The following is a 26,289-nucleotide window of genomic DNA, read 5'->3' as shown; positions in this document are numbered from 1 at the left end:
GACAGGCTCCCCAGTGTGAGTGATCCTTGGGCTGAGTCTTGAGGGATGGGTAAGTGTTTACCTGTCAGGTGATGGGGAGTGGACCTTTTGGGCAGATGGTAGAGCATGACCAAAGCACCGCCACAAGACACAGCAAGGGATGTGGGACATAGCAAGGGCTTTGGTGTTGCTAGAGCTAAAATGCAGAGGAGAGTGATGGGAAAGGAAGTAAGGTCAGATAGGATGTCATGGGCCAGGTTTTGATGCCTTTATACATACTATGTTTTCTTCCAAAGTAGGGCCAGGAAAGAGGAGTGAGACCACAACGATAAACAACACCAACAACATCAACAACATACATCTTTTGAGTTACTCTGTGCTTACTGTGTGCTAGGCACATTTTAGAACTCTATGTGTGTTAACTCATTTAATATGACAACAATCTTTGTGTTAGAGGCCATAAATGTTACCCTCTAGCAGATGAGGGAACTGGAACACAGGGTCCCCAGTAGTTCCTCTAAGGGTATATAGGTGGTAATAGGCAGAGTTGGGGTTGGAACCCAAACAGTGTGACTCCGTAGCCCATATGTTTACTGCTGTGAAATACCAACCTTATTACCCTTCACTTATGAAGGTTTACAGTGAGAAAGATCACAGTGTGGACGCACAGCTGGAGGAGGCCAAAACAGGAGCAGGAAGACAAGTCCTCCTTAAGGCTGTGGCTGTGGAGATGGCGAGATGGGGCTGGATCCAGTGGCATTCCAGGAGAATCAGGAGGGGCTGCTGGGCATCTCTCCTGCTCCGCTTGGTGCTCCCTGAGGGAGTTTAGCCCAATGCCCAACACACAAGTGCTTAATTAACACTGGCAGAATTAGAACATTTTTCCTAAACTTCAGCTTCCTCATCTGTAATCTGGGAGGGTTGGCTTAGGCAAGCTCAAACTTTGTTTTCTGTTTAGAAGCTCTTCATTCTCCCTGACTATAAATCAAGAGGCAAAGAAGACAATGGACTTACATAAACCTCTCTGATTATATGATGAGCAATGGCCTCCTGCCATAATTTTTGGTTAAAAAGGGTTGTGTCAGTTCGAGTCCTTTTATGCCAAGAAAATATCAAGACAGTATTAGACACAAAAGAGATTTACTGGGGAAAAGGCCTGTGAAGAATAAAGGAGAGAGGAAGCAGAAGTAGGAGGGAATGGTGTTCAGACCATGATGCCTGTCTGATCCTGTGCAAGGGGGGAGGGAAGGAAGGACAACTGCATAGAAGGAACTTCAGCCTGTGGTGCAGCTCCAAAAAAGCCTTTGCCAGGCTGATGGAGAGGCCAGGGCAAAAAGTGCCCATCGAAGAGTTCCATGATGGGTGGAAACGGCCAGGCTTTAGCATCCTAATGCTGTGTTCAGTCATTGGCTGTGAGCATGCCCTTGACAGGAACGCTGCAGCAGATACGAAGGCACAGCAGCTGGAAGTGGTCTGCCAGCTAAACTCCTTACAGGAGATTCTCTTGAGGGGGAGTATGAGTGGCTCAACTTCATGACTGCTACAGGGGTAAGGTATGGAAAAATGTATAGAAAATATTTAAGGAGCAAGGAATTTGAATGGAGGTTTTGGGGGAGACTCATGGAGCAGTGAGATTTCAGCTGGGCTTTGAAGAGTGGTTGTGACTGGCATATTTGACAGAGAAGAGCCTGCCACCCACGATGAAGATGCCTAGAAAGAGCCCATGCATGCACGAGTTACAGGAAATTGTACAAAGAGGAGTTGTTCAGCTCGTGAACTTTCAATTCTTATTTTAGTGTCTTTTCTAACAAGCAAAATATCCTGCCCTGAAGCATCCCTAGACTTACTGCACCAATAGTTTCCACAGGTTCTGTTATAACTCTCAATTGGATTTTCATGATGGTACTTAAATTACTGAAGATCATGATTAGTATTTTGTTGTTTGCAGTTAATTGTGCAGTTGAACCAGCTACATTTCTGTAAGGGTGACATCAGAGGGACTATCTCCCCTCGTGGGAGCCCTGTTGAAATTAAACATGAATCATAAACAAAAGAGTCTTTGCTAACACGCAGTTCCCGTCCAGTGACATCTCTTAGAAACCACTGTTTTCGAGGTTGAACTGAAAGCATTGCTCAGATGCTCCATGGAATGAGACCATCAGCATTAACATAGATACAAACTCATCTATTCCAGGCAGCTTTACCTAAGAGGTGACTGAGGAACATCTGAGTATCTGTAACTGTACAGTGACCATTCAAAATAAACGAATAAACACCGGCGTGACTTTAGATATTTTATTGTTGTCCTTCCAGGGGACCACAAGTGTCACTTCATTAGCATGTATTTTCAGGTGAAGCGTCTCAGCTCTCTCCTTATTTTACAGCTGTTTGTGAAAGTGGCTGTCTCAATGGAGGAAGGTGTGTGGCCCCGAATCGATGTGCCTGCACTTACGGATTTACTGGACCCCAGTGTGAAAGAGGTAATGGTTTTTTAAATCATTTGCATAAAGACATGCTGGTACCTAAAGCTGTTATTAATTTGCACAGACGCTGGGTCTGCATGGCTACTTCCTGAATGTTGCTGAGCTTTGAGGGAATTTCTGAATTGTCATTGGGAAGGTCCCTAGGATGACAAGACAGTGGCCCTGAATCTACGCATGATATTCAGCAATGTTTGTCAGTGCAAGTTTACCTAAATTCAGTTATTTGCTAATTTGGTGGTACTCAGTTATAAGCATATACATAATTACCAGCTGGCATCAGGATAAAAAGGGGAGAACTTTCTTCTGGAAGGGTAAGGATTAAGCTCTTTATCATGCCAGTGAATCAGAGAAGTGGTCTCAAACCGACTATATGTATGGAAAGGGAGAAGTTCAGTATGAAACACACACCTGAAAATCTGTTGGACCTGTTGGGGACTGTAGAGGTGTACAAGCTCAGCATTCAGCACTCACCATAGATATATTTAGTGTCTACTGAGAAGCTGCTTTGTGTAGATGGTTTATTCAGTACTCATTGCAGCCTACTACATTGTGTAGAATCATCGTTAATTTTGCATGTGAGAAGATCAAGGCACAAAGAGGTCCAAGGATGTCCCCAAGCCCACATACATAAGAAACCTTTAATTTGAATGTGTGTTTTTCTCTTCAAGTCTAATGTTTACTGCTGCTCTTAATTAAAAGAAACATTCTACCTGATTTGCCTACCTAAAAATGCAAATACGATATTGAGATATATGTGGATATGCAATATTCTTAAGTTTTTTTTCCCTGAACTTTGGTCTCATTAATCATCATGTCTCTACATTTATAGATTTTTTTCTCATCATCCCTAGTTTTATAATGAAAGTTTAGAAGGTTTATGTTACACAAAACTGTAATTGAAAATTTGCATGAACTTTTAAACTGCAATAATCACTTTTAGCCAAGTTGTATAGACATCTTCTTATTCTAAGATGGAAAGTAAAGATTCAGTAGCAGATGTTGAATATGTCATTTAAAACATATAATAGAGGAAAACAAAGAGCAGAGAGTAGTTTGCGAGAAATTGTTTATTTTCTGTCTATTTTTATAATTTATCTAAATTCAGTTATTTGCTAATAATGCAGTAATACCTATTTGAGCAAGAAACTCCAGGTCGATTACTTTGATTACTAAGTAAATTACATTGTATCTCTATTAATAGGACCACTGCATGGTATTGATGTGTGATGCATAATAGACCTTTACATTGCATGTTGATATCCTTTAACAGTCTCTCCTTAAACTGCTTCTCTTTACAACTTGCACAGATGTATTTTTATTTGCTAATAATTATAATGGTCCAGAGTACTAAAAACTATTTCTACTAGGCAGTATTATTCTGTGGCTTACTACTTCATCAATGAAGTTGTAGGAGATTAAAATTGTTAATGTGTGGCTTGAAGAGTGGTATGTGAAAATAATTTCTCAGTTGATAATGCTGGGCTTAATTTGTTTTAGAAAAATCAGTAATAAGATGAAGTTACAGGGCATTTTACCTGTAACATTTTACCTGTAACCATTTTAACAAAGTGGTTAAAGATTTGCTGCAAAGATGCTCATAGTTCAGATATTGATGATAACACAGTCTAAAATAAAGGGCGCGATATTGAACCATTCCCCAGTGATTTCTTCAAAGATTTGATCTTTGCCCAAGATTAAGAAATGTCCTGAATGGGTTCAATTACTAAGCTACTAATCAAAACTGGCATGTTACTCAGAGATTTCTCCAAGTTTTGGGGTGTCTTCAGCTGCTCCCCTTCAGGAAAAAAGGCTGTCCTGAAATCTGCACTAAGGTGTAAATATCTGTTGGCGCCACAGAATTTTCCCAGTGGTGATTTTCAAAATCAAATTCATCCCTCAGTGGCAGATTTTCAGGCATTTGTGGAAGTGGAGACTGGGGAGCAGAAGGCAGGCTTGCCCGTTAGTAGTAGAAGGGTAGTGCCTTCTACCCACTGCCTGTTTTACGCATGGGCACAGTCCCAGACCTTCAATGGGAGAAGGAAAACATGGGCGTCATTTCCCACAGCACATGGGAGAGGGGAGTCTTTTTGATTCCAGAATTCTATTTCCGTTTGTTGAGTCTTCACTGTTTGCTGCTCTTATGAAAGTCATCTGTTTACATCTTTGAAGAATTAGAGGCAGTAAATCCTCTTACTTAGATGTATGTTTGTGATTTCAAGAGTGATGAATAAAAATCTGGCACCGAGTCGGGACAGATCCATCCTGAAGTGTGGGGAAGTATTCAGTGTGACTTCTGATGGTGGGTTGCTATCCTTATCGTGGTCCTTATTACTGGATAAGTACCTAGGTTGGTTGTATTCTGTTTTAATTGGGATGTGATGTTTTATTTTTCAAAATGAACATCCGGGAGGCCTTTACTACTTTCCTTTCTCCCTTCATCTACATTTTCCCTTGGTACTGTCTCCACATCTCTTTTTATATAGCATTTGCCACATTGCATCAAAACAGTTCACTAGAGCATAAGTTTTCAGGAGAAACTACAGTTTCATCATCTTAATTCTAGCCTTACTGTGTGATGCACAGTACATGACCCATAGATGATGAACTGGATTCATTTAATAGCATCAGAACATCTGGAGCTATAATGATCGGATATGAACAAGTATCTCCTGGAAATAATTGCTGTTTGCCACCAGTCCTGGATATTGGTTTCATTGGTTTCATGCTAAACAGAGCTGATCACAATGTGGATACCTAATTGAATGTGGTCCCATCTTTCAGAAGAATGATCTTTCAGGTCCACAAGACTGTCATTTTTCAGTCAACAGGGATGCAAAAAGGAGGAATGTTTTGATCAAAACTAAGTGACAATAAAAACAAAAGCAAAAACCTCTTATTGTGAGGTTTTTGTGATGTAACACACATGTAAGCGAACATTTAGAATATCAGTTACAAGTACTTCTCAGGATAAAGATCTTTGTCCCTGGGAGATCTTGGAACTTTTATACATTAGTAACTACCTCGGAGACCCACTGTGAGTGTGAAATACACCTTTGGGGGTCATACTGGCAGGATTTGTATCACATTAAGCCAATAAGTCAATCTTAATCATCCATGAACATAGTATTTTGGTTTGTGATGGAGAAAAACAGCAGATCCATGCTTGAATTATGAATTCTAACAGTCATGTAACAGTGTAATAAGATTATAAAGCAAATTTGTCTTACTTGCAGCTTTTTGCCATTAAGATAAATTTGTTTAAAAAAAATTCTTGGCTAGCCAGCCTAATCCCCAATGGACAGGTAGCAATGACATATTTTACCATTGCCATTACCATTGTTTCTCTACACCCAGAGGATAAAAAAGTAGAGACTTGGCTTATTTGGCCTGTGATGTCTACTTTTTAAAAGCTGAATAGGAATACCTTTAAATACATCTTCTAGTTTGTCGTAGTCCCCACCACTGCCTATTGTCACATCTTGCTCAAGTTCATTCATTTAGCTTATGTATTAGCCCTTGGGAGCATTCAAGTTTACCACCTCCTGCTGCTTTCTCTGTCAAAGATTGTATCTATTTTTTTTTTTTAACCTCAAGTTTCTTTAATTTTTCTTCCTCTCATTTTTTTTGGTAAGTTCACATTTGTGGTTTTCTTATTGCCTCCTACTCCGACCCTTTGCCTTCTGTCTGCTTGGACCTTGAGCAACTGGTAGAACTTAATCACTGTCTTAGCTCAGTGGTACAGTATGTTAGCATTTGTTATCAGATTATTGAAGTGAGATCAGTGCCTGTTTTGGCAATGACAACACAAGCTAGTCGTATATTGCCATAGTTACTGCTAACAAAAAAACTGTGTGGAATCACTTTCTCTTGCCATCTTGCCTCAGAATGCACATTTTAAATCTTGTTAAATGCTCTTGTATTAAACACAGTGAATCATATGAATGGATGACACTTTTCAGGGTCATGACAAAAGAGAGAAGAATAATGGAGATAGACCTGAACTTGGAGATGGGGATGGAGTGTGTTGATGAATAGGCTTAGGGAAGAAGAGAAACAAAGAGACACAGCAAGAGAACCAGGAGAGCACTGAGCCAAAGAAACAAAAAGGAGTTCAAGAAATAACTTGGCAATTGTTAGACTCATCGAAGGTCTGAGAATGAGAATCATAAAGAGGCCATCGGACGTAAGAACAGTTGACATGTACTGAGTACTTGCAGTGTGCAAGGCAGTGTGCTAAGCACTTCACTTTGATGATTTGCAACAACTTTGTGAGAAAAATCCTGTAACAAGTCCCATTTTATAGAGGAATAAGCAGAGGCAAAGAGAGATCAGTGCCTTGTCCAAGAAGGGACAGCTTATAAGTGGTAAAATAAAGGCCTGAACCTAGACATTCTGGCTCCTAAGCCTGTGCACACAACCAAGTACTGGGTAGTACTTGGACTTCACTGGAAAGGGGCCACTCGTAGCTCTAAAGACTTTTCTGAGGAATGGTAAGAAGAAACCTAGAACTATGAATTTTAGAATGGAAGTCAAGATGAAAAGCCAGAAGAAAGAATCCTTGCATATTCCTGGATGTTTCAAATGTAGGGTTTTGGAATATTCCTCTATTTGATTGATTTCAATGTACGAATCTGCTCTTGGAAAGAGAGAGGTTCCTGTGTGTTTACAGGACATATAAATGTGCTCCAAAGGACTGAACTAACAAGCCTGGAAGTAGACATACGGAATGAATATTGTCATTTAGTACAGTTATCATGGAAAGTTATGTAGTTTTCTTGTAATATTACAACTGCTCAAAATGTGTTTGGAACCCTTTTTTGGAGTTGCCTTTACAGAATCAGCATACATTCAAACCAGTGTGTGATATTTTTTTCCTTTTGAGGAGGCAATTTGAGTTCTTAGAAACAACCTGCAATAATTTGCTGTTAATTCTATTGACTACAGTAGATAATCACACATTCTAGCTGTTTGAGATCAAAAGCAGACTTAGATTTAAAAAATAGTAAAAATAATATTCTCATGTGGTTCGTAAAGCACATGGAATTAGTTTAATGTTTTAATGTCAAACTTTATGTGAGCCAGAGGATGAAGTCTTTTGGAAGCATACATGCAAATAGCAAGAAGTTTTCTCTCATTTCTCCATCTGAAGCTCTTCATCATGTATCCTCAGAATATGAGCATGCACATGGACTCTTCTAAATCCTGGTGCATTTGTTCTGTGTTAAATTCCTACCCAAGTCTAAACTGTGAAGACAATACTTGGATTTCTGCCAACTTACTAAAGTCTGCTGGCTGTTATGCTGGCTGTTAGTAGATAAAGTATAGGGGAAAGCATTGTTGAACTGGTAGTCTTAAGGAAAAGGAACAATTGGGGCCAAAGTGGAGTAGAATAAAAATGAGAGGATGGAAATAATCCTTAGTTCATTAGAGAAGCAGAACAGTTGAAAGTGAACTAGCTCTTCGTGCATGTACTTGCTTCCTAGGAAATTACAGTCTTAATGAAGCTAGAAAAGGTTTTTGTATTTGTTTGCACAATAATGAAACAGAATAGAACAAACAACAGCTAGGTTGATTGTAATTCCACCTCCTTCTTGTATGTGCATTTGACGTTTGAAAAACTTATCTTCACACCTTGTTTCTCTGATGATATAAACATGATTTTGCACAGATATCTTTCTAATGATTTTATTGAATGACTTTCAAAAATATTGCGTTAAGCAATTGGTAAACACATATTCTATAAATCCGAAAACACAGCATCTATACTGTGTCTAATGAATGGAAAGGACTAACATGTAATTATCCAAATGTGTAATAATCAGATAGTCCATTTTAGAAACACCTGCTTCGTAAAAACATTACCTTATCTCAAGACCTGTTTAGAGAGCTTCATGGAATCAGGAGCTGATTTTCCTGTGCTTTTTTTCTTCTGGTGTTTTTCAGGAAGGTTTTAATAAAATATAGATTCATTATTTTTTTTTCTCTACGTGGAAGTAAGTTTTACAGAGCTACATTTCTGACACTAATTTTACATAATTTTAAATTGTAGGTGACTATCACTAAAGTTCCCAGGGTAATGCCACAGGCTAACTCCCATTCTCCATGTGCCTTTGGAAGGCAGAGCTCTGTGAACTATGTATATTTTCTTCTTTCCAAAAGCAAAAAGTAATAAACTGTCACTACTAAACTATACTGAAGGCCTCTATGAACCTCGCTTTTGGTATTTAGTTTCAATGGAAAGTGACAATGTGTAGATAGCAGGGGCAGAATGACCTAAATGTTACTGTGCATCTACAGTGGTATTGCAACATTTGTGGCAGCTGGTGGATCACTGAATAAACTAAATTTTCCTAGAATAGTTCCAGGAATTGCATCTGTTGACACAGACATTCGTTTTTTGTGGCTGGGTAACTGTATGCACTGAGGGCACACTTGCTCCCCTGCCTCGCAGGCTGCACATGCGTGTTATGAACAAGCAGGGGGGATGGGATGCAACCAGAAAGCAGCTTGATTTTCGTCTCCCACTCATTGTCCCTCTCGGCCCGCCTTGTAGGCTATTTCTTCTCCTGCTATTAGATGAAATCATCTGGTCTGTTTTAGACTTTCTCCCCTGCAGGTCCCTTAATGGGGGCAGAGGTATCTGTGTTGACTGTTGCTGACATTTTCTTCCTCAATCCCTGAGCATCCAGTAGTACCTCCAGCCTCTTGAGTTCTCTTGGCTGCTCCAAGGAGCCATCTGGGAAAGGACCTAGGCTCAGTCCACGTCAGCTTTCTTTTTGGTGGCCCACAGCTTGTTGGCAGAAAACATTCATGCATTTTTTCTGCCACGATAAATTGCTGGAGTGCAAACTATTGACACATTAGCAAATGCTCATTGGAACCATTGTCCAAGCATCTGGCCAGACAGTTTCCAGACATTTGGCAGCCCCTAGTCCACAGTGTCCTTCAGACTTCTGGGGATAGGTATCATGCAGTCTGAGGAGTCTCCCTGAAGCCTCTGTCATGACTTGGCATCATAATGTGGCCCTCCACCAGTTTCCCAGGAAGGGCTAGTAACAGCCCAACCCTCTCCAGAGTAACCCGCTTCCTATCACTTGCTACTTTGGACATTTCAATACTCTTGACATGCATAAAGGTTTAAGAGGTCATCATCACCCACTTTGTAAATTATGCATCGAAATATCACACTTGACTTAGAATGTGGCATCTGTTCCCTTGGTGCTTCAATTGAAATTTTGATTGTAACATTCTATTGTGTTATCAAAGCTAATCATTTAATACAACTGTTAAATTTAGTGTCATGGTTTCATCTTCAAAAACAGTTTTTTTAACTTCAGTTTTTAGCTCTTATGAACTTATTAAAAAGATAAAACTAATTTTTGTAAGTTGTTAGCCCAACATTTAATATTTGAACCACTTTTCAATCTTGGATGTTCAAACAGTAGAACAGCACTGAACAATAGAAATATAATGTGAGCCACATATATTATTTTAACTTTTCTTGTAGCCACCTGAAAAAGTAAAAGGAAACAGGTGAAATTAATTTTAATAATATATTTTATTTAACCCAATATATCCAAAAATTTTATGTCAATAAATACTCAGTATTAAAAATTATCTATGAGATATATTGTATTCTCTTTTCCATTCTCAGTCTTTGAAATCCAATGCATATATTCTACCACATCTCAGTTTGGACCAGCTAATATCCACATGTGGCTACTATCTTGGACAGCACAACTCTAGAACTTTGCTTCCAGTAATACACATCTAAACTTTACCCAAGGTATCTATTAGATTTCCAGTTTTCCTTCTCCTTCCTCCTGCTGCTTATCCAGCTCTTCAGAAAGCAGCATCTTAGGAAATCAAAGAGAGGCTGCATTGACATTTGAAAAGTAAACCATTAAAACAAAAGTACTGGGGTCTCAGAGCTGATCCTAATCTCTCAGGTTCTCTGTCTTGGTAGAATTTTGATCAAATGTAAGTGATAAAGCTCAGTCTCTTGCAGTCATGTCAATTAGATATAACAGCTACAGCATATATTTAATAAAGCCTTGACACTAAGCTAGGCATGATGATAGAAGTGTATGTCTTTTGTCATGAGGGCCTTAAAATAATTTTTGGAAAGACAGACATGCATACTGTATTGGAAATAGTTAAATAACCAAGCAGGGCCAGGATTTAGCTAGGCAGAGGAGATAAAGGAAAGTACTACAGGTAAAGGGAAGAGATAGTCCAGATTTAGAGGCTCAGATTGACCTGGGGAAAAGGGAGGAGCCTGCCGTGTCAGCTTTCATGGTACTGGAGCCCTTCTGTGGGAGAAGAGGCAAAGGCACAACATCAACTCACGTAACTCCAAAGAAGGGAGGGACTATTGCAAGCCTCTCCGTGATGCCCTTCCATTCTACTGAACTGTGCTTCTGTACAATTTCTGTCTGAAGCAGGATATTGGGATTAAAAAAAATTGTCCCTTTGTATGTATAAATTAGTGAGAAGACTGGTCTATTTCTGAAACTATTTTCACTTAATCTTATAGACGGCATTCAGGAAACCCTTACCAATTTTATGTGCCCAACTGAGAGGACTTTAGAACCCTTAATGTTTATGTTCCCAGTAGTTATGGTCTCTAGAGAGTCTATGCTGTTTTTAGTTTGTGAACGTATGTTGGACAAATACATGGGGCTTCATGGTCCCGAGGATGTGCCAAAGTACTTTTTGTAGAACATCAGTCCCATGAGGGGTTCCATGAAATGAAGTTGCCATGGATAATATCATTTGTGGAAACTCCATCCCATGTCTTCTTCTTGGGGAGGGACCGGGTGTGTTAGCTCTTGGGAGTCCTGCAGGAAGGACACTGTGTTTACTTAGTTTAACTCGGCATCTCCAAGCCCATGAATTTTAGAATTTCTTCTTTCCAATTTATTTTCCCTTAACACCTTTAATGTCTTCATCTTGAAGATCTGGATTCTTATTATTTTGACAGTCATTTTGAAAGTCATTTGACATCTGCGTGACAACATTTTCATATTCTAGATAGATGTTTTGAATCCACATATGATCCTCATTTTTAAAGATAAATATTTGCCTAAATGTCTAGAGTTTTTGGAAGAAGATCTTCATTATTTAATCATTCACCTTTTGAGTTTCTAAGAAGATTCGTTTGACCATAAATTTAAACACAGCATGAGACACTCATTCTTTGGGGTTTGGTTCTCAAATACTTTAAAGAATCATCTAAGAAAGCTGAACTATCCCGTTAAGTACTGATAACTTCCTAGTTTTTAATGGCTTGATGTGGTCAGTATGCATGCCATCCCGGTTCTTATCAGCCGCTGGGAGTACTACTTCTAGAGCTAGGAGTATGAGATATTCTTAGATCTAGAGCTCCTTTTTCTATACTGGTTAGATCCTTTTCTTTCAAGGTCAAGTTAAGTCTCATTCTCTCGCCAATCATTTCCTGACCATAGGAAGCTAGCCCACAAGCCCCCACCCCAACTAGCCCTGTCAGTTTCTATGCAACTTTGCTGACGTGGCCACCTCTGGCCTCCTGGACCCCACCCACTTTTCAGTTTCTCAGTGAATCTATTCAATTTTTGGTTTTTGCCATTCACTTTAAGGATTACATCAGACATTTTAGCAGTTTTATTCCTCCAATGAATTCTTGTTTTTCTTGCATTTTAAACTGATGCTTGGCTTTGGGGATATGTACTCATGATTATTTAATATTTACTAAGAGGTAAAGAATGAGCATATTCACCTTGTCAAAAACCGTTTTTTCCATGTACATTCATTGATTTTTGTGTTGAAATACTTCTATCAGCATAAAACCATCTAGAATTCTGTTTCATGGCTTCAGGAAGCCTGATCAGCAAATTGCAATATTTAAGTTTCCTTAAAAATATTTTCTTTACTAAGTGAAACATCTATTAATTTTAAAATGTGAAATAATTATATAGGTATTCTTTCAGTGTTTTCTTTAAAAAGTAAATTTGGTTTATCAGACCCATCATCTGGGAATTACAAATTTGCTAATCTGCTTTTGGGACTACTAAAATAGAGGTTTATATATAGTCTCTCATTCAGACTATGGTACTCCCCATAGGCCAAAGGCTAAAAATTAGATCTGATACTTCTTCCTATTTCACTACCAAGCTTAGAGCTGTGAAGAGAGTAGGTATTTATTAAGTATTTGTTGATTCACCTAATTTAACTGTGGGCTCTTGAAGTTGATGAGAGGAGTGTTTAAATGTTAAATACATCTGTTTAATCCAACATTTTAAGAAAAGAAATTCTGGACAACAATATCTATAAATCTATGTGTACGTTATATGGAAATATGAGTGTAGTTATTTATAACTGAAATATTGTAGGAAGTGAACGCATGAAAAAAAATGTTCTCCAACTTTCCTACCATATTCCCTTAGTGATAATCTTTTGTCTCTGAACTGTTTCTGAAGAGCTTTATAAGTAAACCATAGATTGGGATTTTTGTTTTCTCAGGAAATAAAGAATGTTCTAATGGTTCAGTTTATAAGATAGGCCCATTTCTATCTCTGTCCTTAGAGAGCCCTTTTCCTCTTGCCTGCCCTCTCCTAGGAGGCATTGTTGACCTTTACCATTGTAGGCATTGAACCAGGCTGAAAGAGAAGCCTTACAGGATGGAGGCAACTTTTATCCAAATTGAAAATGTTTTTATAAACATACATTAGCTCTTCATGAACCGTTTGTTTCCTGAAGTCCCAATGGAAATGATCATTTTCTGTTAGGGATTCCAATGATACATTCTTTAAACTAAGACTCGTGAATGTTAAAAGGCCAAAGCAAAGCCAGAAGTAAATTTTGACTCATTCTTTATATAATCATTTGAAAACGTCACTGAAAACTGGAGAATATTTTGGAACTTTCTTGTTCTGCTATGGTGAAGATAAAAGCAGAGGCATCCACAGTATCTTAATGATATGAAACTGGCTTTGGAAAGTAGTATGTAATGAATTCAAATTGTCCTTGGAGGAAAATAACCGTAAAACACCATAAAAATTCTTTATTTTTTTTTCAGACAACATAATATGGAGTGGGATTCGGCTATTTCTTTTCAGACCTTATTTAGGCCTCATTTCTTTCTACAATGTTCTCCACATTGCCAAGCAGAACAAGCTATCACAAAACTAAACAAAAGGCAGTGCCTAGAAGGCATCCTATTCCTTGACCAAGCCAAGTGGGAGTGTACCCAGGACTTTCCTGTTCTCATGACTCCTGGGGTTGTTATTCTTTACTTTTTATGAATGAGACAAAATGATAGTGAAATTATTTTCAGAACTAAATCGTATCTCAAAGGAGTCTTCATTCCAACTTGTCAGTATCACATGACACTCGTTTTAATGTTTTCATTTAAAATGTCTAATTAGGAGGAGTTGTGTTTTTCTAATTGCCTAGCCATTCCTAGAAAACTGATCACGAACTCACGCTCTGAGGATAAATCCTGCTACCTGCTGGATTGGTGGCCTTGAGCAAGTTACTGCATGTCTCTCAGCCACAGTTTGCTAATCTACACAATGAGGGTGATGATAGTATTTGTCTAGGATGATTGTTGGGAAGATTAAGTGAGATAATCCACAAAGTACTTAGCACAGGATCTGGCACATAATACATGTATAAGAAATGTTAGCTATTTAAAATTCACATGAAAGTAAGAGTAATCTTGATTGACAAGTATCATTTCATTAACAGTATCATGAAATTTTCATGTATCACTGAAATTGCACCTAAACTTAGAGGCCTCATTGTGACCATTTTTTCCACTTAGAAATTTTGTTATTTTACTTGAAAAGTATATTTTTTGGATCCCCTATTCAGATGAAACCCAACATTCTTGAGCTGGATATAGAAAGATCAACATCAAGAAAGAAGCACATCAACCATATACTTTTCTTTACTACACATTCAACTGTTGGCAATGGTAACGAAGGCTAAAACTACAGTAGTGCAAATAGGAATAAAGAAAGGAGAAAATGAAGGGGTAAGGGAAAACCATTTCCATAAAATGTAATGATGACTGTAGCTGGGAAGCATTTGTTCTCCTAATGACTAACCAAAAGTTACTGAAAGATTCGCTTACTTTTACTGACATAGGCACAGGTATAGAAGGGAAAATGAACTTGTCTATTCAGAAAAAGCCAATAATGAAATATAAGAGGTACTTAGCTATTTTAGAAATGTGGCATTCTAAAATCAATGAGAGGTGATAGACACTTATCCACTTATCCACAGATAGTAAAATAAACCGAACGCCTCTGTAAAGTATCTATTCAGTTTCCAGGTGGCTGTTAAGACCTTAAGTCTACAAATAACGGCCTGCTCAGGTTGGACGGGAGTGGGGCATGCTTTTACTCATGGAACCACATGCCATTCTTCTTTTGTTGCAAAGGACTAAAAGTGTTAGTCCCAGAGGACTAAAGTTAGTAAAACCAAAACATTTGGGTATTTTAAACACACAAATTTCAAGCTGCCCTCGTTAGTGTTCAGTTTTGTTAAATCTATCCATAAAAAGGTGTGATGTTAAGCTGAAAAGGAATTGTTCTAAGACGAAGAGAGGAGATGCGAGCTTACCTATCATGCACGGGTATTTCTCAGGTACTATGCTAATGACTGGAGACGTATAATAATGAATGAAACACATGCATCCCGCCTTCTGGAGTCACATTCTAGTGGGGAGATGGAAGCAGTGGTTAGAGGGGCATGTGTAGGAAGCCTGGCAGCACATTGAGAGGTGTGCAGTGGTGCTGTGACTCCCACACTGGGAGTAGGAGCTCTATACGTTTTTCTATAGCATGTTAGAAGTCTGATGACTCAGGCTGACCATGAGACTCTTCCCAAAGGAGCATCTGGAATACTGACTTTGTTAAGATGAGAGAGCTCTTCTTATAGATTCCCAATATCCTTCAAAGTCAGAGGGATCTTGAGTCTTTTGCTGCTTATATTGCTTTTCCTCTAATCCTTGTGCTCCCGTAGGGACTCTGATCCCTAGCTTTCCCCCAGAAACGTTAACGAACTGGAACTCAAGTGTCCACAAAAATGCAAGTACACCACAAAAATGGTTTGTTTAGGCGTCAAACATTTTGAGATAATGCATACTTTTGAATGGATGCCTGCAGTCTTGTCCCTGGGGAACGCCTTTGGATGTCATGCAATCCTGGCTTCAATAAATCATTTGCTATTTGGACAAGTCGTGGCCACCACGTCAGTCACTAGATACATTTGTAATGGTTTACGTGAACAATAACAACAGCCACCTAGCAACACACTGTTTGGTCATGTCATTTTTCTAATACCACATGTGGTTTTGTGGGCTTTAGAAGAATAAATTCTTACTGCATCTAATAGGTCTTGAAAATTAAACAGCAAATATTGTTGGAGGCCTACTGTGCACGGTAGGTGAAATCCCACTGCATGGTGTGAGAATGGAACCTGGGTCTTTGCTAGTTTATTAGTAATTTTCTACTCCACACAGGAGAGACTATTTCTGTTCTGTTCAACGTTTTACATCTAACGCCCGACACGCAGTAGCTCGGCAAGTATTTGTTGACTGGAAAAATGAAAACATGAGTAGTTTTCAGGCATAGTTTATTTCTTGAATTTCCTGTAATTCAAAAAAGAACTGACTGGTCTACCATCTGTACTTTTTAGCCGATAGTTTTTTCCCTCGACCTTTAAAACCATGAACACAAGTGTCAGGTAGAGCCAAGTGTAATCTGTGAGGTGTTAATACCTCAGAGATCCCAAATTTATGTGATCCCTTCCATTTATACAGCGCTTATGAATATATACCACCTTAATCAGTCCTTGGGGCAACTCTTCATATTTTGTACCAAAGAGTGAGATTGAAGGGGAACCTCTGTGGCTTTTCTAAGGCAGGTGTCTAGGAGTGGGACTTCTTGTCTTCTCAGTCAGCCCAGACTACAGGGCATCTATATTCTCCAACATGTATTCGCTTGCTTTTAGAGCTCACTGTGGTCGCTAGCATTACCTTTTGTTATTATTAACTATCTTTTAATTTTAACTGTATCTTTGTTCTTTCCTCTCATTTTGCACACCTTTTTGATTTTCAATCAGATTGCTGACACTTTGCTATTTCTGTTCTCTGTGTCTCTTAGTCACTATGTCAATTTTAAAAATTTTAAATTGGAGGGAACTAGGCAATATTTAGAATTAATTTTGTTGAGGAGAGCTTGTCTTAATTGTAAATAGATATTATGCGGTAAAAACACTTAGCTTAGCTGAAATCGAGCTGTGAATAGAATCAGAAGACAATCTGGTCCCAATGGAGCCTGAGAACACACAGGCATGGAGAATCTGTATGTGTGAATGAATGAACTGCTGCTGTATCACACTGCCCAGGATATCCTTCTGTTGGAATTTCTGTGAAAGTAGACCAGGCATATTGCATCTTGGAGTGTGTGAAAAGTTGAGAATTGGTTTTCTTTTATGACTTCTTTGTTTTCTTGCTGCACATATCAGGTGATTTGCAGTTTCTGTCATATAAAAACTACTGGAAATTTAGAATTATCTCCTCTGAGAGCATGAGCCCCATGAGAACAGGGAGTTTTGACTGTCTAATCACAGTGGCTAGGAAATGTCTGACACATAGCAGATGCTCAATACATATTTGTTGAATTAAAGAATGGATCTGGCATATATACAAATGATTGCTTTTAGCAATAGGACATGGGTTGATGGTGTAGAAAATGATTTGTTGGTGCATTGCTGTGATGATGTTCTGAGCTCACCCTGCCTCAGTTACTCAATAACAGCAAGCTCAAGTCGTGTCAGAGTTGGTGTTTGGCTCTTGTCTGCCCCACTGTACAAGTGCATGCAGTTCTAGTCTCTGTTTTGGTGGGTAGTTTCCTACCCCTCTGGCTTGCTATACTTGATTGTGAAATTATAATTGGCTTTTGTTTATCTCTATAGGATAGAATAGTAACTGTAGCTAATCTGTGGCTGAAAATAGGGAGATAAGAATGAAAATAATTAAAATGGATCACTCTGGGTAGCCTGAAGTGACATGAATTAATGTGCTATCAGTTTTTTCCCCCTGAGAAACATCTGGTCACGAGGAAGTTTGGCTTTCAGAAGAAATTCAAATTTGGGCGTGTGGCTTTTGGCATAGTCTAGCATCACTGGAATGGTCTAAAGTAGATGTTGTTTCTTTTTTTCCCATGCCTTCCTGTGGGTGCTCAGAACGACCCAGTCTTTTGACTGTAGGGTTATCTGCCATTTGTAGACTGAGCATTATCTTGCCAAGTCATGTGGCGAAGCCAGCTACCAAGTGCACTTGGAGCAGTAGATAATACTTGTCTGAAGCATCCCAGAAAGCCTAAAAAGCTAATGTCAGAGGGATATAATGTAGAGTTTCTAAGGAGAGGTGGAGAAAGGGACTGACTGATTGATTGCTTGATCTCCAAAGGGCAGGGGCTCTACCACGTTTCATAGTGCTAGGAAACAACAAACTTTAAAAAGGTGTTTTTCAGTTGCCCCAAGAAATACAAACGTCATGCTTGTTCGACTGTCAGGGACAAATGGTCCTAGTGCATGCATGATGACTGTATGTTTTTCTTTGATAGTGCCGTGGTGTGGGTAGGTATGAGGGTCTGTTGGCTCAGGAGCAACTGGAAAAACTGAACAAGGAAGGAAAAGAAAATGAAAATAAGAGGTTGGATTGAGAAGTACCAGGAAGGGTGGAAATTTCAAGCTTTACCTAACTTCAGTAACTGTAAGAGAGAAAGAAAGAGAATGAAACAGAAATGTCTGACTCTGTCCCTTCGATTTCAAAACATATTTTGTAGCTCTCCACTGACTCTTGTTTCTTCATTATTTATTTAATAGGCTCCTTTGTTAACTTCAGGAAGTTAATACTAGTAATAATTCTTTTAGTCGTATTGGGTTGCTAAAAAGCTGTGGACCCTACCACGTACCACAGTTCAGATGAATTGAATCTAAGTGTGCATGGGTTTGATTAAATATGTAAGAGGAATTTATTATTAAGAGCACTTCTTACGACATACACGCTTGGAAGAGCCTGATTTATAACTCAGGGGCTTTTTCACTTTGTGAAGGGATGGGACATAGAGTGTTCTTTTCCAGAGTGACGTGGACTGAGATAAGATTTATAGATTAGCGAAAGAAGTCCACGTCTCAGTCAAAAGATTTCCAGAAATGTTCTCCTCATTATTCTTCAGAGACCTGAGCTATTCCAGATGTCCATAGGTTTCAGAAAGGTAGCTTCTGGGGAGCTGAGACTTTCTAAAAATGCAAATATCGACTTTCTTCCTTCCCTGCTTTTTTGAGATGGTAGTAGAGCTATATTTTCAACTGTAAGTAGATGAAATTGTAATATAAGAAGGAAAATAATGGCTATTATTAAAATTCAGCAGTAGGTCAAACAAGAATTATATAACTGTTTTGCTTCATAGATAAGAATTGTTCCTAAATTCAGTTAATATGGAATTTTTAAGAATTTATTTTTTGGGGGGTCAGGAAATGATCTATTGCAAGCAGGCAAGGAAAAACTTCTTAGTCTCTGCTCTAATTGCTACATCCAGATGTTTATCATGACATACAAGCAAGATTCAGTACTCCTGGTGAAACCTCTGTGCCTCACATTGCATTTGCCCTGCCTGCCCTCGTTTCAAAGCTGTGCTCACCACTTTGGTATACGGTCACCGAAAGTGTCTGCAAGCTTTAACAAGTGGGAGATGCATTTCTACAGCTGACATTTTTCACTTCAAAATAAATCATAGGATGCGCTTTGGAGAGCACACGCCTAGGAGTGGAACATTAACAAAGGATACGTCAAACCACAGACACTTCTGGTGGATCCACTTCGCAGTGTTGCCACACAGCCTGAAAAAATAACATTAGTACCAGCAAAACTATCATCCATAGCATTCAGTCATTATCCCTGTGGACAGGCTTGGGAACAGCCATGTGGATGTAGCTACTTTGTGCTGCTTCCCATGGAGATTTGATTTTTCTTTCCTGTTTCTCCCTTTTAATGAATGAACTAAAAATGAATTTGAACTACTTGCCAACCTTAGAAGATTTGATTTTAAAATATATTTTCTTCTCAAATACATGAACCAGTACCATCACTTTCAATTCCCTACTCCCGTTCTCTGTCCAAAAATACATATGCCAGTCTTCAAAATTGTTTTGTAGATTGCATGGCGGTTGGTTGGTATAAAGATAAATATTACTTTAGTAACAAGCACATAGTAACAGCTTAATTTCTTTTTGAATTGTTAGCCTGCACAAATCAATCATGTGGTGCCAGCTGAAGACTGCTTTTACAACAAGACATATGTTACAAATATACTAATCTTAGCGGCATATGCCACCTGAGACCTCATAGGAGGGGGTTGCAAATAGGATGATCATGCCGTATTAACTGGCTCACTTCCTAACTTACATTAATTCATGCATTATGGAGCGTCACCAACACATGAAACATAAAACTAGAAATGGCACTGCTGAGTAATCACAAGCCGTTGACTAAAGAAACTTCAGGGAAGGAGGGGCAATGAGCATTCTTTGAACCACTTAATTCAAGAAATAACAGGCTCTGTTTATTTAAGAGGCCAGTCTGTCTGTTTCCTGATCGCATTCTTATTGTGAAAATGCCAGAGCATATTACAATGGATCAAATGAGAGGAAAAAAGGGCGATTTAAGTAGGCCAGGAAAGAGTGGTGGTAGATGTTTGAATGCCCCCCCTTGGAATTAATCAGTGGTTTATAAACCTGAAATGCTTTTTAATTTTGAGAACTGAGTTTCTGACTCAAATTATACAAGAGAAAACGTTATTTGGCTTGAGAAAGGAGAAACTTTGGTTCATATAAATATGTACCCTGATGCCTTTATCATGGGGGAATTGTAATTAGGGATTCAGAATCTGGAGAACACGATTGTGACCTAGTTATTTCTGTACACCAAGTGCTCACAGGAGGTACTGGCTAGACCTGAAAATAATGAATTAAGAGATTCCAGCTGGGATGTGATGAAAGCATTTTTTGGGAATCTCTGTATCTTGGCTGGACCACATGGGTTATAACTTGGAGAGACCTAAACGAGTAGTAGTATATGACAGATTTATAGTCCAATTGATGTTGGGCATCAGAAAAAAAGGCTGAGGTTAAAAAAATGACTTGAGAATTATGAGTTCTAAAAGAATTGCTATTGGAAGGGATGCTAACGCAGGAAAGCATGAATTCCTTATATGAGGGCAATAAAAATAATAAAATTTGGTGCTGAGGCATTGAATGGGAAACACAGTAGCTTGTTTTTCACAGAGCCCCCTCCCCCAGGACCCCTTACCTGCCTTCTCTGCTGTACAGTTCTCCACAACACATGCTCCATCTAACATAGAGTATATTTCCTGTCTGACCTAGTTCTTCCACTACGTTACTAAACTCCATGAGGGCACACATTTTGTTTGCCACTGCTCCCACCAAGCCCCACACTTTGTCATATCCTTAGGTACTAGAGTGGTCTGTGACACTTAGTAGGGTGTTGATAAAAATGGTTGAATGAATGAGTGCATCAGTGGTGTCATTTCAAACCAGAAATTCATTTTAGTCCCTCTCTTCCCTGTATCTCTCTCTCCCTCCCTCCCACCTTCCCTTCATTTGTCCAGCAAGCACTGGATGTGTCAAGGCACAAAGACCGATAAAACAAGGTTCCTGCCCTCCAGCTTATGGTCTGTTGGGATCAACCCATGGGTAAATGAAGGAGCCCAGTACAGAGTGATAATGTTTTATTAGACATGTGCACAAGGGGAGATCAGAGTATAGAGGGGCGAAAAAACGTTTAATCAGGCTGCGAGGTCAAGAACAATGTTTTTCTAGAGAATTAAGGATTGGAAAATGAAGGATTTGTAGAACCTAAAATAATATGTAAGAGTTGATGAAAAATGAAATGACTTGGAAGAAAGGGTAAGACCTGGAAGAAGACAGCCTTGTTAGGGAAACTGCAGGTAGTTCGCTGTGAAGGGAGGGAGATGATGGGAGCAGATGGAGTTTGGAGGAAAGTTAAATGGAAAGTCATTTCAAAATCATTGGCTTTCCAAGGTGTTCTGTTGTGTTCATTAGAGTCAACAATACTGAGACTTCATAATACTTCAGACAAGTAGGTGAGACTACTCCATGTGAGTTTGCGTCCTCTTGCTCTTCTGTTTCCCAGTTTCCTATGTGCCCCTTCCCAGCTTGATATCTCAGGCTAAGAAGTAAGTGGACTTTTGTTTCTGTTCTTTTACTTAGGATAATGCTTTCCAGTTCTAACCATGATGCTGCAAAAGAAGTGATTTTATTCTTTTTTATGTCAGAGTAGTATTCCATGGGGGGTGTGTGTGTGTGTGTGTGTGTGTGTTGTGTGTGTGTGTGTGTATGTATCTCACGTTTTTTTAATCCAGCCCTCCACTGATGAATCCTTAGGTTGATTCTATATCTTTGCTATTGTGAATAGTGCTGTGATAAAAATATGAGTACAGGTGTCTTTTTAATATAATGATTTCTCTTCCTTTGGGTAGATATTGTTGGATTGAATGGTAGTTTTATTTTTACTTCTTCGAAAAATCTCCATACTGGTTTCCACAGAGGTCGGACAGAGCCAAATATTACATGTTTGCACTTGTAAGTGTGAGCTAAACAGTGGGTACGCTTGGACAGAGAGAGTAGAATAATGGACATTGGAGACTACAAAAGGTAAGAAGGTAGGAGGAGAGTGAAAGTTGAAAAATTACCTATTGGATACAATGCTCACAATTCAGATAATGGGTACACTAAAAGACTAGAGTTTGCCACTATGCAATATATGCATGTAAGAAACCTGCGCTTGTACCCCCTAAATACATACATATATACATATGTAAATACGTAAAGAATTAAGAGGAGCTCTAAAGGTGGCTTACCATTTCCCTGCCAGAGTATTATTAACATTTAATAAGCAGTTGCAAGACTCTAAAGCCCATGCTAGAGCAATTGCCCTTTCAGCCTCATTTTGTTATCTGTGACTGTGGGCAGGGGCTATCTCTGAATGAATACTCCTGTCTTTCATGTTATTTACTTGAGTTTATACCTCGTGTCACACATGAACTATTTCCTATCTCTAATCTGCAAATGTTCCCTTCTGGAACTGGTTTCTATGTCTCACCTATAGGAATGCCTAACTGTTGAGTAAAGTGGTGTTTCTGTGTTATTTTCATCTAACATAACCTCAGAATTTTAGTGTTAATATCTTTATATGTGATGGAGTCACCAATATTGGTTCTTTTAAATTGACATGCAAAATTAAATGAACAAAACAACAGTGATTTTCATAAAATTTGATGCAATTTTGTGTCATACTTGAGTTTCCAAATGGAAGCCTCCTGATTGTCCTGATCTGATGTCACGTGGAAGCCACTGCATACTCTTGATCTTTACTATGTTCCTAATCATTTTATTAACGTTTCTTGGAATCTTTGCTAGCTTATTGCATTTATATTGGCTGGTTTTATAGTGAGAAGAAGAATGAGAGCTGTTTAGGATATAGATGTATCTGTACATGGTGCCTGTACAAAGTAGGTGCTTAATATGTTTCTTTTTTTTTGGAATGGGCAAGTAAGAGTTATATTTTTAAAACATGTGTCTGATCATTAACCACTTCCCACTGCCTTTAGGAAAAAGTTTAGACTCCTTTGCCAGAGCCACCAGGCCATTTACAACCTGGAACCAGCAGACGTTTTCAGCCTTATCTCTTGCTGTCACGAACAACAATCCACAATCTATAGTATATGTTTGTAGTGCCATGCTTTATCCATGCTGCTCCTTCCATCTGACACATTCTTACTGATTTGTCAGATGAGAAAACTTCCATTAGCTATACACAGAAGAATCACTTCTCTATATCCAAAACATTGTTTGTTCTTCCAGGATAATCACACTGATTCATTTCACTGTCTGTACTTATCTCCCCATATAGGTCGTACACTCAAGACAGAGGCTCTGTCTTACTTACATTTGTATCTTTAGGGTCTAATATTGTACCAACCATTGCAAAGACTCAGGAATGTGCTCTGAATTAATTAACTGGGTAATTAGGCCAGTGCCACAGCCTGAGTATCACACAGCTTCATGGCCTCTGCTCCACACCATGAGGTCAGGACCGTGCAGTCGGGACAAGGCTAAAGAGGCCTAATCCTCAGCCAGGGCTCTGCAAGGCTGCACCAAGGCTGGGTTTAATCTGGTACCCCTCATTTGGCCACAGTCAATTGAGGAGTGACCGTCACTGGCTTCTAAAAATCCATGGGGTCCTGGCCTGTCTGACCAGCCTGCCCTCTTCAGAGAAGAGTTCTTTGATGGTGCTGTCCAGGGTCTCTTGATAGCAGAGATTTTCCTGGGAGAGCAGGCTCAGTCAAAGCCTCAGTCTAGTTCTAGTGGTTCCTTTAATTGTTTGCCAAGAATCTGGTTAAAGGGAACATGACAGACTTCAAGGGACTGATGAGAATCCAAGATCTCCTTGCTGGGCCACAAATCATTAATTGAGAGCTATGCCTTAAGAGAGTAATGCATATTTTTTTTCTTACGACCATGATTTTACATTTGCTGAAGCTTATTTAATCTTTAACTCTCCACTAACTTAGCCTTGTTAAGACCTGTTTTGGAATAATCATAATTATTGTTGTTATTTTAAAATTTAGCCATTGTCCTTTTTGATTTTTATAACATTGTAAGCCCTATTGTTTAATTTATAATTTATTCTGTTATGATATGAGATCATAGCAATGGTTAGTACAACAGTGTGATAGGTATCACTTAATGCACCATTTTAAGATTAATGTGCATCATAATATGAGTGATAGCTATGAAGTTCCAATGTATAATTTGAGTTGTGTTGTGTATTCTGGGCCATAATCATCACATAACTCAGCATATCTATATATGAATATATGCAAAAATACAAACTTGCAAAAAAAAACTTGAGACAATCCCAAAAGAGAAATCTCAAAGAAAGATTTCTTTCTTAGTTGAAGCGCTTTCTTAGCCTCCTGTTTTCGGATAATGCTCATGCTCCTTAGAGGACCAGACAAAGCCTCCCATGAGCTGGTCTTTCCCACCCCACTGGCTCATCCCCAACAGGTGCCCTTCATTTGTCTGAAGAACCATGCCCACATCCTCCCTTTGTCCCCCCTTTTCACACCTAACAGATGTTCACAACTAGTCTACTCGTCTCTGTTTGGAGCCCTTCGCCTCTTGTTTTTGTAAAAAATTTAAATGCAAAAAAGTGCAGTGACTATTATGACAACCATATTTAAAATGTCCACCTGGTATTAACAAATGTTAACATTTTATAAATTTTAAATAAACGAACCAGAGCATCTCAGATAAAGCTTATGTCTCATTTTTCCTCCCTAGTTCCTTTGCCATTCCTCTCTCCAGAGGTGACTGCCATCATGAATTTGTGCTAGAGTTTTTAATCTTAACAATTTACTGTGTATATGATCTCATGGCCATTTGTAACTATTTGTAACTGTGTAGATTTTACTTGTACACTTTCTTTCCAAGATTTTAAAGAAAATGCCGTTTTAGACAATCCCCAGTACTGATCCTTGGACACTCTTTGCTTCCTGTTCTTTGAGGGGTCTTTGTTTTTTTTTTTTTGTTTTGTTGTTGTTGTTGTTGTTGTTGTTGTTACAAACTAATTAAATTGTTGCTTATTTCTTAAAATTGTTTTCTACTATTTCTGGTCTGGAGCTTCTTCAATGATTTTGTGACAGTCTTGGAAAATCTAAATTTAATTCTCCACTTTATTGAAAACTTGGTTGGCCTTTTCCTTTTCTGACCTCATCTTGCCCCAACACATGTAGAGATTAATAATACATAATTTCTTTTTACAGAAAGCATATTCCTTTTTTATTAGCTTGATAGTTTCAGCAATGAGAATCCTTCATTTATAATGTTCAGAATTTTTCTTAAAGACCTTTTAAAATTTCAATCCTTTACTTAAGAAATCCTGGGTATCAAAGGATTCCATATTCAAGTAGACAATGTGAAAAGTATTTTTTTTAAATTTAGAAAAGTACAGAGAAGTTGGAAAAAATACTCATAGGCCCCTGAGCAACTGCTATTAATGTTTAATATGCTCATTTAAGAAAATTTGGGAAGTCGCGAAGAAACTACCTACCACACTAATATAATCACAGTTAATATTTGCCCCTATACTTCCTTCCAGTTTCTATTTTTCTTTATGTAGTGGTTTTCTTTGCAATCACAACATAAATTGAGTTTGTATTATATGTTTTTCCACATACAAACATCTTAGGCCGGGCACGGTGGTTCATGCCTCTAATTCCAGCACTTTGGGAGGCTGAGGCAGGTGCATCACAACGTCAGGAGATTGAGAGCATCCTGGCTAACAGGGTGAAAACCCTTCTCTACTAAAATACAAAAAATTAGCGGGGCGTGGTGGTGGGCACCTGTAGTCCCAGCTACTCGGGAGGCTGAGGCAGGAGAATGGCGTGAACCCAGGAGGCGGAGCTTGCAGTGAGCCAAGATCACGCCACTGCATTCCAGCCTGTGTGACAGAGTAAGACTCTGTCTCAAAAAAATATATATATAAAATATATATATATATATATAAAATATATATATATATATAAATACTATATAACCCTGTGTTTTCATTTTTTAAGCATTTGGGCTCTACTGTTAGCTTTTTTTTTTCCTGTTGTATCATTATGTATAACATCTTTGAACACACAGTATTTTTTATATTTAGAATGGAGTGAAATTGTTGGGGCGT

At 38.6% G+C, this 26,289-nt stretch overlaps 1 protein-coding gene across 1 annotated transcript in view; it reads left to right on the top strand.

The window, feature by feature from the left end:
• Nucleotides 1–26,289, top strand: part of FBN1 (fibrillin 1) — a 236,321-nt gene that overhangs the window by 49,061 nt on the left and 160,971 nt on the right. Inside the window, exon 6 of the mRNA XM_045395431.3 lies at nucleotides 2,364–2,459. Within this exon, the coding sequence (XP_045251366.2) occupies nucleotides 2,364–2,459 (96 nt within the window). The remainder of the gene's footprint in view (nucleotides 1–2,363; nucleotides 2,460–26,289) is intronic.

This window comes from Macaca fascicularis, chromosome 7, assembly GCF_037993035.2.
Source record: "Macaca fascicularis isolate 582-1 chromosome 7, T2T-MFA8v1.1".
Lineage (NCBI taxonomy): Eukaryota > Metazoa > Chordata > Mammalia > Primates > Cercopithecidae > Macaca > Macaca fascicularis.
Note: the sequence above shows the minus strand (reverse complement) of the source record. Positions and strands in the feature narration are given on the sequence as shown.